The 16,498-nt window shown below is 34.6% G+C and overlaps 1 protein-coding gene across 17 annotated transcripts in view; it reads left to right on the forward strand.

Moving 5' to 3' along the window:
* Positions 1-16,498, forward strand: part of LARP1B (La ribonucleoprotein 1B) — a 128,785-nt gene that overhangs the window by 31,881 nt on the left and 80,406 nt on the right. For 15 of the 17 annotated variants that reach the window (XR_013555151.2, XR_013555150.2, XM_078445751.2 and 12 more), the window contains 3 exons: positions 1,785-1,959; positions 6,876-7,048; positions 12,370-12,735. Coding sequence is in view for 14 of the 17 variants with exons in the window: in XM_078445751.2 (XP_078301877.1) it covers positions 1,785-1,959; positions 6,876-7,048; positions 12,370-12,735 (714 nt within the window). In the remaining 3 variants the exon portion in view is untranslated. Of the gene's footprint in view, positions 1-1,784; positions 1,960-2,544; positions 3,542-4,071; positions 4,151-6,875; positions 7,049-12,369; positions 12,736-16,498 lie in introns of those variants that run through there. The other 2 variants (XR_013555152.2, XM_078445757.2) reach the window with 2 other exon arrangements.

A 16,498-nucleotide genomic window follows, 5' to 3' on the forward strand; every position in this document is an offset into this window, starting at 1 on the left:
ACCACCATTGAGAGTTTCACTTGCTCCACATTCTACCAACACTATTGGCAGTCTTTTTCCAAACATTGTTTTGAAAAATTTAAACCATTAAGAAAGTTTCAAGGTTTGTTTGTTTTTTAAATTATTTTCTTTTTAATGTTTACTTATTATTGAGAGACAGAGAGACACAGAGCATGAGCAGGGGAGGGGCCGAGAGATGGAGAGACACAGAATCTGAAGCAGGCTCCAGGCTCTGAGCTGTCAGCACAGAGCCCGATGCGGGGCTTGAACTCACAAACCACAAGATCATGACCTGAGCTGAAGTTGGACGCTTAACTGAGCCATCCAGGCACCCCTCAAGGTTTTTGTTTTTGTTTTTTAATACAGGTATAAATAGCATGCTGTAAAATGCAGAGGTCTTAGGTATTTATTTTGAGTTTTGGAATTGTGTAAGCCTGCCCCCAAAAGGATATAGCCCATTACTCTAAAAACTTACTTAATGGTCTTTCCAGTCACAGTCAGTCCTCCCCTACCAACCCTCTGCTCCATCCCAAACTACTTTTCTTATTCTATCAGGATAGATTAGTCTTTATTTGTACACATTTGTGTAAATGGAATTCTTCTGTCTCCTGACTCTTTCATTTATAGTTTTTGAAATTCATCCATGTTGTTGCAGGATCTGGATGCTGAGTATACTGTACTACAGTTTACTACCAGGGTGTCATTGCTTCTAGAATGTTCAGTAGACAAAACTGGGAAAATGTTAGGAAAAAAATATAGATATCACCAATTCAAACTTTTTATTTTAGGCTTCTTCCTTATTTCCTTTATTCTGTGTTTCAGACTCTCTATTTTTTTCAGAGAGTATCCTGATTCCCATCAAAAGAGTTTGTTTTTAAATAATTTGTAATACTAATTTTAAAGTACTGTCCAGTTATGGAAAATGTAACTTGAAAAGTAAGTAGTATACTAAAGGCATACAGGTATAAAAAGTTGTACACATATGTTCTCCAACTAAAATATAGCAAGTTATAACTTTTATAAAATAACAAGTATATATATTTAGTTTTTATATATTTGTATTTTTTCTCATTTAATTTTTAGAAGGTGAGTACCTTTGAATTTCAGATAAAATTCAGATCAGTAAGTATTTTATTTTGAGGAAATTTTGTTCTAGTTTTACTTTACCGTTAAATTACAGCATGTGTATTTTTGCAAAGCACTTTGGCCTAGTGGCTAAGACCTTTGGTGGTGGGTAGCTAATAAATTATGTGAGTCCTTGTATTGCCTCATACTTAGTGTATAATCTTTATGAAGTTACTTTATTTCTTTGAGCCTCAGTTTCCTCATCTATGTACCTTATGGGGTATTGTGAGGAATGTATATGTGTGTTTTTTTATAATTTAATTAATGGTGGTAGTCATTAAAATAATGCCTAAATTTTATTTGGTGATATTAAGGTAGGATAAAAAGAAATATGAGAGAAAAAAATTGACAATAAAGCTAATTGCCATAAAAGTAGTTTGCTTCTAGTTGACATAATAATCCTTAAATGCCTACTCTGTTGTGAAAACCAAATTATCTGCTGCATATTGTATCAGGATATCTGTTACCTATCACAGGGGCAAATGATTTAGAAATTTGTTCTAAGTAGTTAATTTGTGGATGCTCTTAAAAACATTTACTCTGTATAATATCTGCTAATTTCAGATTTAAAAATTTTTTTAGGTAATTAGAACTATAGGATATGCAATTTAAGTGTTTTGAATGAAAGTTCTCTAGTATCTGAAAATACCTATTTGTAGGCATTGAAAGATAGCACAGAAGTGGAAATTGTGGATGAGAAAATGAGAAAAAAGATAGAGCCGGAAAAATGGCCAATTCCAGGCCCTCCTCCACGTACTGTGCCACAGACAGACTTCTCTCAACTGATTGATTGCCCAGAGTTTGTACCAGGCCAAGCTTTTTGTTCACATACAGGTAACAGCTTTTCTTCTAGAGCAAGCAGTGTAATGGTGGGCTATTTGCTTCAATTTACCTATCCTTTCAAAAGGTTTATTTAGATTCAATAGGAAAATTAAAGGTAACTGAATGATTTTTGATGCTCTCAATTCTATTCATATTATCCCCTCACAGAACCATAAATTAAATAGAGATTTAAGAATTATGGGTAAATTTCTGCTCTATTCTTGTGTACTTTGTCCTGTGTGGAATTTCTGTCCATCTTCTTAGTTTTACTAAATGATTATAGATATATTGTGCCAGTTTTCCTCTTCTAAGATTGGAGTAGTTTAATAGGATTGAAATAGTTTAAAAGTCTTATACTCAAGAGTGGGCTTGACTTTAATGTTGTTACCTGTGTGCTTCAGTCCCGTCTTGTAAAGACAGGATGATCTATATTCGAAAGCAGAATTGGGGTACTGTTATGGAATTATTAAGGTTATTGATTAAAGAAATGATGGTAATTAGAATTTCCAAAAACTGCTTTAATATTAAGAATTTTTTCCTGGATCATTTTTAAGACATTCCCTCTTGGGAAAAAATGTGTGCTTAAACTTTTTTCAGTCAGGGTGATGATCTACTGATGCTCTTGGATGTCATTTGATCGGAATATGCAGAGGAATAGGTGACTCACTGAAATATTATAAACATTGGAGCAAATCGTGCTGCAGAAATGAAAGCGACCAGACTTACTTCTATGCAAGAATGTCTACTCCCAACTCCTTGTGGAGGAGGTTGGGCCACCACTACAATGGAGATAAACACCTTTGTGATGATGATGAGAGACAGACCAGAGGACTGCTGTTGTTTTTATAGGAGCCACCATTTGTGTGTAATTAGCCTGGGCTGCATGTGCTACTTTTATTTACGGTGGGAAAGTTAATTATCATTCTGGAATTATTGCAAGATTCTGTCTTTTCCTCCCAGACTTTTGTACCTGTGTCCAGATCAATAAAGCAGAAATAGGCTTGAGTGGCATTTCCTAGATTGTTAGGTCCTTTGCTATTTGATTTGCCCTTTAGTATAGTGTGCAGTCTACAACTCACATGCTGTCGTAATATTTCACATGGACTGTAAGATGTATTAATGTGGACACTGAGGGATAAAAAATTTGAGAAATGAACAAGAATATTTTTTTCTAAACTCTTCAAAATGTATTTTTTATACACGAGTATATGAGACCTGCCATCAATAAAGTACTGATGGACAGTCTCACAGATATTTTTATTTAGTGTTTCTTTGGTTGTTAGCCCTCTGTGCCTCTAAACCTTGCCAAGCAAGAAACTTGGGCAGATGTTTTAAAAGTTGAAGAAAAGTGACAATTTTTAGGTTTTCTTAAAAAAGACATAATGTCTGATTGTGTAAGTTAGATTAATTTATTGTGTAAATCTGGGGTCCAAGATGACATTTTTAATCTGCTTATGAACAGGCATTAGGTGAGTTAGATAGAAGTAGAATATACTTTTTCCACAGGTAGCTAAGATAGGTCAGTCAAGTTGGTGATGCCTGTTCATTTAACCACTTATGCATTATTAATAAAATTACAAGAATAAAATTACAACGTCTTGTACATTTTTGTGTTTTTTAAATATACACTCATTTACATCTCATATACATCTTCCCTAAAATAAATCACTGTATTTGTATGTCAAAATTTTTAGGTTCTTTAAATTATACATCATTAACTAGATGGATAATGAAGGCATATAGGAAGACAGAATGTTCTTAGAGTTATGCTGATTCACATGACATCATAGGAATAAATATGTAAATTCAACCTTTTCCCATGAATCCTCAGATTTCTGACCTTAATAATCACCTTCTGATGAGAAAGCCTCAGTTTCAATACAAAGTATATGTCACCAAAAATTTGAAATGGATATAGGATAGGAAATGTAGATTGTATTTATCTGTGCCTATAAGTAAAGAAACTTTTATCCATATCCTTTTTATCTCTAATGAGACGATCTTAAGTTTCAAAAACGTAACTGTTGATGTATACTTTCAGAGGGATTTATATGGTAAGATATTTAAACATTTTTGGTTTTTTTCATCAAAGAAATTAAAATTTCTATTTTTCCCTCTATGGAGGTTGAATTGTGTAACATGAGTTCACCTTTGCACTGAACAGAGGACCTCAATGCACCAGAAAAAGTTGATTATGGGAATGGTAAGATGTTAATTTAAAAATTTAGGTTTTGCAGTTCTTTGGATATAGTATTACACTATCAGCTCTTAAGTAAAAGGATTTCATTCATCAAAATTGAGAGTATCGGGTACCTGACCTTCTTGGGGTTTTTTGATGTTGTTTTTGGTTTTTTGAAAAATGTGTAGGAAGATCCCTAATGATTTTTTAATAAGCTGTGAGATTTCCTTTGAAAAATTGCATAAGTATTCCTGAATGTGCCACATACAAAGTATATAATCCTTTTAGAGCAATCTATATAATGACCCAGATTCAGGGTGCATAAGTCAAACTAGATAGATATCATGGAATACGTATGGTGATTTATCTCTGGAGAGTCAGGTTGACAATTTTCAATTAATGAAGGCAGCAAAGATCAATTTTTTTTCTATGTTCTCACAAGTTAGAACCTATAGGTGTCCAAGTATGTGTCTAATTTCTTTTTTTTTTATCTGTAAACAAGTTTAATGTCAAGTCATCTAAGTAATATTCACTCATTTGTTTTTGGAAGGTGAGGGCTTTACCATTAACCCTTAAAATTTATACATATAAGGTTTGAAATCTTTATAAAAGAAAACATCACATAGAGCATATGTGTAGGTAATTATAAGATGAATACTTCCTTTAAAAAATCTGGATTTTTCTTGTCTTACCCAAATTCTTTATTTTAATGTCATTTAATTTATAAGCACATGTGTTATGGATATAGTGAAACACTTGACTCGTGGTAGAAACATTCAAGTTTAGAGAGCATTTAGAAATTATTATATAATAAACTTAAGTAGGTGTTTAAGATTAAATTTCTATGTTAAAAATAGTAGTTACTGATTTCCCTACCATGTGCCAGGTGCTGTTCTAATCATTTATACATGAACTGTGCATAGTAATTTAGTTAATTATCAGTTGCTAGGATGGTGGTTCTTAGTCTATTTTTAAAGATTTAGTCACTGCATTGAACATAGATGATTTATAGTGTTAGGAATAGGGTTCTCTGCTGTTAAGTATTTTCCCATTCCTATAACTTTTTACTTGCAGCCCAAACCTAGCATTTCACTTGTACTACCTTTGTGGATCAATTAATGATACATATACCATTAATTTAGAAAATTGTAAAGCAGCAGTGTCTAATCGAAATAGAATGTTAGCCACACATGTAATCCTAATAATTTTAATAGCCTAAAAAGCTACAAAACAAATGAAATTAATTTTAATAATATTTTAAATATTTTAATATACCTAAATATTGTTAATATAAAAATTATGGATCCATTCTACCTTTTTAAATTTTTTTGTACCAAGACTTTGAAATCTGGTATGTACCTTACACTTATCCTGAGCACATTTTAGGAGTGGCCATGTTTCAAGTGCTCAGTAGCTCCATGTGGCTTGGCTGGTGGCTACATACTAGACAATGCAGTTTTAGAGCCTTTTCCATTATGAAGGAATATACATTTAAAAAAAGTAATATAGTAATCTGGCATTTGAATCCTGGATCTAACTATGCATTCTTGGAGAGGATAATAACTCTAACATGTAGTAGATGAAGTAAAATCTTGGAATATTCTTCTCAAATCCAAAGTCCTGGAGTGTGCCTTTGCATTTTCATTTAGTAAAAAAAAAAGGTTGTTGGTGTTCATTTATTTCAGCTTTCTCCATGTAATATTCAACTTTGCAGTATTTTCAAGTAATTGGCTTTCAGGACTAAAATGATGTTTAGAATTTTAGAGTTTAAATTAGTATTTAAAATTTTTGTATGACTCAAGTACATATTGCATTATAACTTTAAACAAGTATTCTTTGACTTTAAAAAAAGATTGATAAAGGAATCAATTAGGAATTTATTTATAGAGCATGTAATTATTCTGATTAAAAGATAGTGTGGAGAAAGGCGTTTTTAATTCCAACAGAGTTTTTAAATGTTTTAGGGGCACCTGGGTGATCAGTCAGTTTAGCATCCAACTCATGATTTCGGCCCAAGTGATGATCTCACAGTTTGTGGGATCAAACCCTGCATCTGGCTCTGCACTGACAGTGTGAAGCCTGCTTGGCATTCTCCCCCCCCCCCCCCACCCCCACCCTCCTTTCCCCCATTTGTGTACTCTCTCTCAAAATAAATAAAAAACATAAAATGTTTTACATTTTATTGCCAGAGCAGTGCACTTTAATGATGTGACATGCTACTCTTTATAAACAGTATTCAGTATGAGCTAAGTGGGCACACTGCATTCGGTTTAACCTCATTAAGCAAAGGAAACGTGAAAAGTAGGAATAATGGCTTACTATAGATCATAGCAGAACACTGAAGGACTGATTTTGCCTTCTATAAAAGACACATTTAGTCTGTGGCTTAGTAGCATTCAAGGTTCCATAATTTCATTATATATAATTAATAGATTTTAAGATTGCACACGGAATTGACCCCTAAATAGATATATTGTCACAATTAGTGACTCAATTGATATTCAGAAGTTTGAATGAATGTGATCTGTGTAAGAGTTGGTGACATTGCTTTTATCTGTTATTAATTGGCTTTACTTGAATACATCATACAAGCCTTTCGGGTTTGAAAGTCCTTGGGAAGATTATAATTGAGATTTGATTTATCATGTTTTTGTGAAAAAAAAAAAAAAACAACCCAAGTAAAGAAAAATAAGGTGTTTTATAAGTAAGAAAGCCATTATTTTAACTAAGTACCAACTTAAAATTTTAGAGTCTGCCCCAAATTCTCCAAGATTTGGAAGTCCACTGAACCCAAAGAAAAATACTGAAACGAGTAATCTCCAAGCAATATCTAGAGGTCTGTCTACCAGTTTGCCTGACTTGGACTCACAACCTTGGATAGAAGTAAAAAAGAGACCTCGTCCATCTCCAATGAAATTGAAGGTAAATTGTTAACAAGCCAAGTGAAGTGTAATACATTTCGGATTGAGTATAAGACTACTGTATTTTGTTTGTCAAGTAAATATATAAAATTGGAAAAGTTTAAAAAATTGTAAAAATTAGAATCATTGGCCAGAAATAAAAACTACTCAGTAGTTAAAAGTAAGTTCTATTCTGTCAATTTTAAAAATTTACCTTTTACTTCTGAATATGATTTAAGATACTTTGGCCTTTTTACTTGTGACTAATTTAAATTTGAATAACTAACTCAGTGTTTTTAAACCTGACAAAATTTTCTTAAATTGTGAATTTGTATTTTAATCTCATTATATTATTTGTAACTTTGTTAATTATAAAGAGTACAGATTCTGTACATACGTGTTTTGGTAATTCTGTGTACTGTAAGTAAGGAAAAGAGAATTGATGTCTTGGAGGCATGTGAGGGAGTGAGATGTGTGGTTATGAAACAGGAGGAGAAATCCTTGATGGTAGAACTGCCATATTTTTGACTCATGGTTAGATACAAAATTTCAAATGTGATAAAAATTGCTCTGATCTAATCCATAAACAAAATGAGTACAAATAAAACTAAGGAAATCTGAGTAAGATTAATGGGTTATTTCAATGTCTTATATGTGATATTCTATAGTTTTGTAAGATGTTAATATTGGAGGAACCTGGGTAAAAAATACATAAGATTTCTGTTTCTTTTTCTTTCTTTTTCTTTTTTTTTTAATGTTTGTTTTTTGAGGGAAAGAGCGAGCAGGGAAGGGGCAGAGAGAGGGAGAAAGAGAATCCCAAGCAGGCTCCACATGCACTGCCAGCATAGACCCCAATGCAGGGTTCGAACTGATGAAATGGGAGATCATGACCTGAGCTGTCACCAAGAGCCAGATGCGTAACTGACTGAGCCACCCTGGGGGTCTTAGATCTCTATTTCTTACAACTGTATGTGAGTGTACAATTCTCTCAAAGTGAAGTTTACTAAAAATAAATGGAAACAGTGGTACTCAAATGAGTCTGATGTATAGGGCCAGCAAGTTGGTAATGGAATATAGTTTTAGTAGTGGAAAGAGAATTATATAAGATCTAGGGCCTTCAGTTTTATGGCCAAAGAATATTGGTGACTTTAGTAAGATCTGAAATGTATTCTGATATTACAGAGTGAGGATTTGGCTTGGAGGAAAGCTGACTATAGGTTCTGGGGGCCTAGATATTTCAGTGATACCTGCTGAGGTAGGTTACTTATCAACAATGTTGCCAACATACTTTAAAAAAAATGACCTTCTTAAAATATATATTCTAGAGTGGGTATAGTTCAGAGATATTTTTATTTAGAAATCTGAAAGCATTTTTCCACTGTTGTCTTGGTCAGTTTAAAATTTAGTCCCTTTAGATTTTTTGTATCAAGCCAATTTGTTGTTGAGGTTTTAAGATTATTTCTTCATCCCCCCCTCTTGAAATTTCAGATGATATATCTTGGAATTGGTCTATTTTTATTTATTTGTGCTGAGTATTTATGTCCTTTATTTTGGGGAAACTCATGTTTCTCTTTTTTTCAACTTTTGGTATTCCTTTTCATCTAATGTTGGACCCCCTGGATTAATCATCTGGCTATTGTTTTTCTGGAGTTGGGGATTTTAAAAAGCTTCTGTATTCTGATATTTCCATCAATTTTTTTTAAGCCCTTGTCTTTTAGGGTGATGATTATCTTTTAATATGTGGTGATTTTTAGTTGATGATTCATAATAATTATTGGTAAATTGGTATGGACTTCTGTTGTGGCCTTGTAGATATCTGCTCATCCAGAAGGCCTTTCTCCACCTGAATGTGAGGTGTGATTTTGCACACTCTTGGTTAAGTGTAAAGGTCCTATTAACTTAGACTTCTAGACCTTGGCAGAGAATAGTCATGCTGGTTCTGAGTCCCCAGAATTGGTAAAATCAGTACTTTTCTCTGGGAGGTAGGATTCCTTAGTGTACTTTATTCACTGGTAAAATTACCTTATCTTTGTCCCCCTTAGCTCTGGTTTAGAAGTTTAGAATAATACTGGAATGTGTTCAATGTCTATCCAGTTCCAGCACTAAAACATAAGCCCTCTGTTGGCAAATCTTTTACTTTTTTTTTTTTTTTTTTAAATGCTTACTTGTATTTGAGAGGGAGAGAGCGAGAGATAGGCAGAGAGAGAGAGACAGAATCTGAAGCAGGCTCAAAGGTCTGAGCTGTCAGCACAGAGCCCGATGTGAGGCTTGAACTCATGAGATGTGAGATCATGACATTTTGGATGCTTAACCAACTGAGCCACCCAGGTACCCTGGCAAATCTTTGACTTTGTTTAGAAAGCAATTCTTGGGCTTTTAGTTGGGAGCAGGTTTTATAGCTTCATATTTTCAGATAAGGGCATGGGACTGACTGTTCTGGCTATGTCCTGTAGTTATTTTTCCAGATACCCAATTTGATGGTTGTCACGTAGTCCATTCTTGCTCATTGTACTTACCATCTCAAAACTTTCTAGGATCCCAGTGGAACCAACAGTGTCTTTTTTTCTTTCTTTAAGTTTATTTATTTTTATGAGGGAGAGTGTGAGCAGAGGAGAGGCAGAGAGAGAGGGGGAGAGAGAATCCCAAGTGGTCTCCACACTGAGTGTGGAGTCTGTTGTGGGGCTCAGTCCCTTGACCCTGAGATCATGACCTGAGCCTAAGTTGAGAGTTGGACGTTCAATCAACTGAACCACCCAGTCCCCCATTTTTTATGTTTTAGAGATAGCACATGAATGGGAAGGAGGGCAGAGGGAGAGAGAGAGAGAGCGAATCTTAGCAGGTTCCCTGCTCAGCACAGAGCCTGATGTGGGGCCTGATCCCATGACCCTCGGATCATGACCTGAGCTGAAATCAAGAGTTGCATGCTCAACTGACTGAACCACCCTGGTGCCTCGCTGTCTTTCTTGTTATAGGTTCTAAGTTGCTGTTTCCTCTAGTCTTGTTTATTATCAATATAATGCCATTTGCTTTCTGCTTTCCAAAAAATCAGAACAATTTCTGATCTTCTGATAGTATAATACTTGTTTTCATATTGACATGGATTTACTCTTTCCATTACTGCATATCATTACTGCAAGTAAGTATGGTCAGTCAGTTCATCTTGAATCCCAAATCTTTTGTCTCTTCCTCACAAATAAAAAAAAAATTTATGTTTGAAACAGAAATTTAAATACAACTGATATAAAGTAAAAAGTAAGAGACTGTGTTCAGGGTTTACCATTCTTAACGGTTTGGTATTTATTCTCAAACTTTTTTCACGTACTTGGAAATGTTAATAACAGGATGTATAGTCTCTGTTTTTAAATATATTCACAGTGTGTGTGTGTGTGTGTGTGTGTGTGTGTGTGTGTGTGTGTGTGTTTAAACCACTTTATTGACGAATGATTGACATACGAAAAGCTATACATATTTAATGTGCACAACTTGGTGAGTTTAAGATGTGGCTTTTTTTTTTTTTTTTTTTAATTTACATCCAAGTTAGTTAGGATATAGGGCAATAGTGATTTCAGGACTAGATTCCTTAATGCCCCTTACCCATGTAGCCCATCCCCCCTCCCAAAATCCCTCCAGCAACCCTCTGTTCTCCATATTTAAGAGTCTTTTATGTGTTGTCCCCCTCCCTGTTTTTATATTATTTTTGCTTCCCTTCCCTTATGTTTATCTGTTTTGTCTCTTAAAATCCTCATGTGAGTGAAGTCATATGATTTTTGTCTTTCTCTGACTGACTAATTTCACTTAGCATAATACCCTCTAGTTCCATCCACGTGGTTGCAAATGGCAAGATTTTATTCTTTTTGATTTCCAAGTAATACTCCAATGTGTGTGTGTGTGTGTGTGTGTGTGTGTGTATGTGTGTGTGTATGTATATATATATATATATATACACACACACATACACACACACATATATATATACGTACATATATATATATATATACACATATATATATACATACATATATATATATATATATATGTATGTATATATATAGATCTACACACACCATATCTTCTATATCCATTCATCCATCGATGGACATTTGGGCTCTTTCCATACTTTGTCTATTGTTGATAGTGCTGCTGTAAACATTGGGGTGCATGTGTCCCTTCAAAACAACATACCTGTATCCCTTGGATAAATACCTAGTAGTGCAGTTGCTGAGTTGTAGGGTAGTTCTATTTTTAATTTTTGGAGGAACCTCCATACTGTTTTCCAGAGTGGCTGCACCAGTTTGCATTCCCACCAGCAGTGCAAAAGAGATCCTCTTTCTCCACATCCTTGCTGACATCTCTTGTTGCCTAAATATATTCACAGTGTGTTAAAAGTTAGTTTTCTTTTTGTTTGTTTTGTTTTGTTTTTAGTTAACATCATGGACAGCCTTCCATTTACTAGAACATTAGTTCTGTCAGGGCAGAGTTTTTATTTATTGTATACCCTTTCCTTGAACCGTGCCTGGCTCACAGTGAGGACCCAGATAATTATTGACTGAATGAATATATACTACATTAATAGGAGTTCTCAAAGAAAGGGATTGTATAGGAGAGTTAGCATTTGCTAAAGGATGAGGATTGGTCATAGGATGGCATAGGAAGATAATACTGAGAAACCTATTTTCTTGTGTTGAGAGTTTTGGAAATCTAGACTAGTTTAGATTTTAGAAGCTCTAGGATCTGAAAGTTTGGACTTGTTATGTCACCTAGTAGGAAGCAATTTTAACTTTTTCAGGAAGGGCAAAGTTCAACAATTGAGTACATGTTAGGGTAAATTTAATGAAAACCAGGCCACACTGAGTGGAGGTGAAGATTGAGTAGAGGGATTATCTAGGAAACCTAGTTAATGGCATTAATGTAATTGCAAAGGTTCAGACTAGCAAGTCTGACTATTGAATTTAGAAGTCAAAAAACCTTGATTGTTCTAGTCCTGACTAGTTCTGAAATTGTGGACAAATTAACTTCTATCTCTAGGCCTTTTTTCCCCTCATCTGTAAAATGAATTGCTGTGCAGTAGTGGATGAGCTAAGCACCATTCTAACTCTAAAAGGAATCTTTTAGATTAATATAACCCTCCTTTTACTCAATTTTGTGTTTTTCTTTAGCGTTAGACTTAGCGTTTAGCAAATACCTTGTATTTATTGGGCTAGAATACTACTGATTTGATTTTCTTTTATAATTTGCCTGCTGACTAGTCATTGAGCATGTTAGGCTTCATATTACTTGTAACATGTGATTTTTTTAAGTGATTAAAAAAAAGTGTGTATATAAAATCCCACTTTCTTCCCTTAGGAATCAGCATCTCTGCCTGAAGAGACATCAAATCAGCTATATCCTTCAGATGAACAAGAGCAAGAAGAACTTGACTTTTTATTTGATGAAGAGATGGAGCAAATAGAAGGACGAAAAAACACATTTACTGATTGGTCTGATAATGATTCAGATTATGAAATTGATGACCAGGATTTAAACAAGATTTTGATTGTAACTCAGACACCACCTTACATGAGAAAACATCCTGGAGGAGATCGAACGGGCAACCACATGTCTCGGGCAAAAATTACATCTGAACTTGCTAAAGTCATTAATGATGGCTTGTATTACTATGAACAGGATCTATGGATGGAAGAAGATGAAAACAAACACACAGCCCTAAAGGTAATTGTTTCTGGCCAACAACATCTTTCTACTGATACTAGTTTTTTAAATATATGTTGCTCCCTGTTTTTCCTAAACTTAAGGCTTTATTTTATTAAATTTTTAATATAAATAAACAATATTTAATATGAAAAATTCCTGGAATATATCTGGCAGTCATAACCTGAGATACTATTTTATTTTATTAAAATGACAGTGGAATGAATAATTAAAAAATTAGCATTCACTGGCTAAAACCCTTTTTTCAGGTGAAAATAATTAGAAGGCCCTTTCTAATAAGAAGGAAAAAGGTTATGGACAGGCTTAGTTTATACGCTCATTTCTTACCCTGGCCTATAATTACTCCAGCTCTATGAGCAAGGTGTTAGAGAAGGGTTACTTTTGCTGACCCCTTTCATCCTTCACTCCTTAGTCTATGGTGCATGCTCTATGGTAGTGGAATTTATTGTGGTCAGGGATGGAAGATTAAAATGGCTGATTGTCTCTTCTTGTCCAGTCACTACTCTGGTGCTAGGGGTGCTCTTTGAACCTTGTTCGAATTTTTTATTCTCTTGCATTTCACCCCACATTCTGGATAACTAACCTATCCTAGTTATTAAGGTAAAATACAAGAGCATCAGAATATTATTTTAGCTGTCTGCATTCCTTTGATATCGATTTTAATGATGTAGATGGGGAATAAATTGGATATTTTTCTGCCATTAAAAAAGTTAAATATTTGTTTTTAGGATATAATAATGAAGGAAAAGTTGTATAACTGTACTATGCCAAATAGAAGAGAGATCTTGGTCAGAAATAGTTACAGTTGTAGGAAGAAAAGCCTGCCAACTAGTGATTGAATAGAAGGGACTGGCTGTCCCTGGAGGTGTTCTTATCATTAACAAGAAGTGTACTTCCCTTCTTGGCTCTTCATTTCTTTTTCTTCATGGAATTTCCATCATTGCATTCACCTCTTTACCTTCTCTATTTGTTGCCTTTTTGGAGACCATGCCTCAAGGTATTATAGCTTTCTGTGAATTAAGAGCCTGAGTAGTTCTTTCTGTCCTGCTGTGGGAAAGGAAGTGTGTTTTTATAAAGTTTCTTGGTTGAAAGTCTTTCCTTGTCTAAGCATTGCTATTTTATTTGTGATACTTAGGTTCTGTAAGAAATCTCTAAATCCTTTTTGGAACAGAGCTAGAAATTTAATAATAGGTTACAATTGCACTCCTTCCATTCCCTGTCTCCACTGTGCTTTGTTCTTCACCATCTACCATTCTGTATATTGCACTTCCCTTCTGTTTTGATTGTATGGATATGAGATTTATGAGGATAGGAATTTTTATCTTATTTTGTGCACTACTGTATCTCTGCTGCTAGGACAGTTCCTGGTGCATAGTAGTACTCAATTCATATTCATTAAATGAATAAATAAATTATGGATTAAACATTATGAACTAACCAGAGAAAAGCTAACCACTGTATATAATATTGGTTCTGTGGGAAAATTTTTTGAGTTCCAAATAACTCACAAGTCACCTTGAGAAACATGCTATTTGTAGGTGATTATTTATTTGCTTTAACTAATGTGTAGACAAAAAAGCCATGTGTTAATTAAAAACCAGCATCTGCCTTATCCATGAAATATTAGGGGAAAGTAATCTTGGCTATATGACTCTGAGCACTATGGATCTGTTCATAAGTATGTTGTATTTTAGCGTATGTACATTGGTCCCTATGTACATTCTTATCACCTTATTCCCCTTGTTTCTAATTCTGCTCAACATGTAATTTCTTTTTAGAGTTGTACTTTTCTTGTGGGTCTGCTTAAAGGGAGAGAAAACAATGATTTAATATATATTTGTTAAACTCCTACTGTGAGTCAGACATTGTGCTAGGTCCTGGGCATGGAATGGGAAGATAACAGTAGGGTCTCTACATGCCTGGTTCTTACAAATAATTGCGAGGATAGACATTAAAATAAGCCCACAATAAGTATTTAATCATAAATTATAATAAATGTTCTAAAGGAAAAGAACAGGATTCTACTGGATTGGGTTGTCAGGGAATGCTTGTGAGAAAGTCACAGTTATAGTGAGGTCTGAACTATGAGTAAGATTGAACCCTGCAAAGAGTAGGGAAACCATACTCTGGGCAGAGGAAACAGCAAGTGGCAAGGATCTGAGGGAGGAAAGAATTTGGTATATTTGAGGAAATGAAAAAAAAAAAAAGCCTGTTTATAGTATTATATGAGAGGACAGATATGACAATGTAGGCAGAAGTCTGATCATATATGGTTTTGTGGGCCATGTTAAATTGGAATTTATCTAAAATTCAAGTAAAGTATCTTGGAGAGCTTTACACAAGCAATGGGACATAATCTAATTTTTATTTAAAAAAAATAAGTCTGGTTATTATGGTGGAGAATAGAGTAGAGATAGGTACAAGGGTGGCAGAAGAAATCTACTTGGGAGGCTATAAAAGTAGTCTTGGAGATGGGTATTTGTAACTTAAGGTAACTTGGTAACCGAGGAACTGTAGAAATAAGAAAACCAGATCTGAGCTCTCAGGAATCATTGTTTAGGAGTTGTAATAGGAAAAGTGGTGATGTGGAAGTGTAAAACTGACTTCAAAAGGAAAGAAAAATCAGATGTGTCAGGAACTGGACATATAGAGTTAGATGTAAATGAAAAGAATGCCAAATTGACAGGGTAGTTTGGTGATATTTTTTGACTTTGCAAAAGGAGTTTTTGCTGGATCCAGAAGTTACATTGAACTGCACTGGACTGAGTATAGGCTTTCTGTTTCTGGCATGCTCTTACTGGTGAAGACAACTCAAATGGCCTTTTAATAGATGAGAAAACATCTACTTAAAATCCTTGAAGATCAGCAAGATAAGTTATTAATCAGAATGAAACCATGGACAAATATGGAGTATTGAAGTAGTATTGCCCTGGAGACCGTTTTGGAATTTGAGGGATTTGAGGAGTTCAGCTTTGCAGAAGCCATCCAAAATAAAGGGGGAAAAGACACAAACCTAGGGCTCAGCCAAAGTTGGGGATTCCATCAAGTCGTCTTCCTATTAAATTGGTACCTAAAAGAAATACATCCTCAGTGGAAGAGAACTTGCTTTCTCATCTATTCCTCTGGGGGGGCTACAAACAAATTTCCCTACTTGTGCTGAGCAGAATAAGGAGAAAAAAAATGGCTTAGAACTTATCATGCAACTTAAGTTCATACTATGTGGATGACTAATGTAACCACTAGTCATGAATTTAAAGTGATTATGGCCTGCTAATTTCCCAGAAACCTAGCAGAAGCCAACATAGCTCTTTTGTATGGACATTAACTTTTATCCTAGACCTCAAATAATTTACTCAAGTTACCTTAAAAGGAAAGTGAGCAGCTCACAAAGTTAATAAACAGACATGGAAATGTGGTACCACATGTAAGAATGAGCTAAAGTAACAGCAAAACCATACCCTGAAATAATTTAGATATTGGAATTTTTTTTATTTTTTATTTTTTTTAATGTTTATTTTTGAGCTAGAGATACACAGAGCTCAAGCAGGGGAGGGGCAGAGAGAGAGGGAGACACAGAATCTGAAGCAGGCTCCAGTCTCAGTGCTGTCAGCACAGAGCCCGATGTTGGGGCTTGAACACATGAACCATGAGATCATGAGCTGAGCTGAAGTCGAATGCTTAACCGACTGAGCCACCCAGGCGCCCCTTAGATATTCAAATTATTAAACAGAATATGGAGTAACTATGTTTACTGTGTTTAAAG

The sequence above is a fragment of the Panthera onca genome, chromosome B1 (genome assembly GCF_046562875.1).
Source record: "Panthera onca isolate mPanOnc1 chromosome B1, mPanOnc1 haplotype 2, whole genome shotgun sequence".
NCBI classification, from domain to species: domain Eukaryota; kingdom Metazoa; phylum Chordata; class Mammalia; order Carnivora; family Felidae; genus Panthera; species Panthera onca.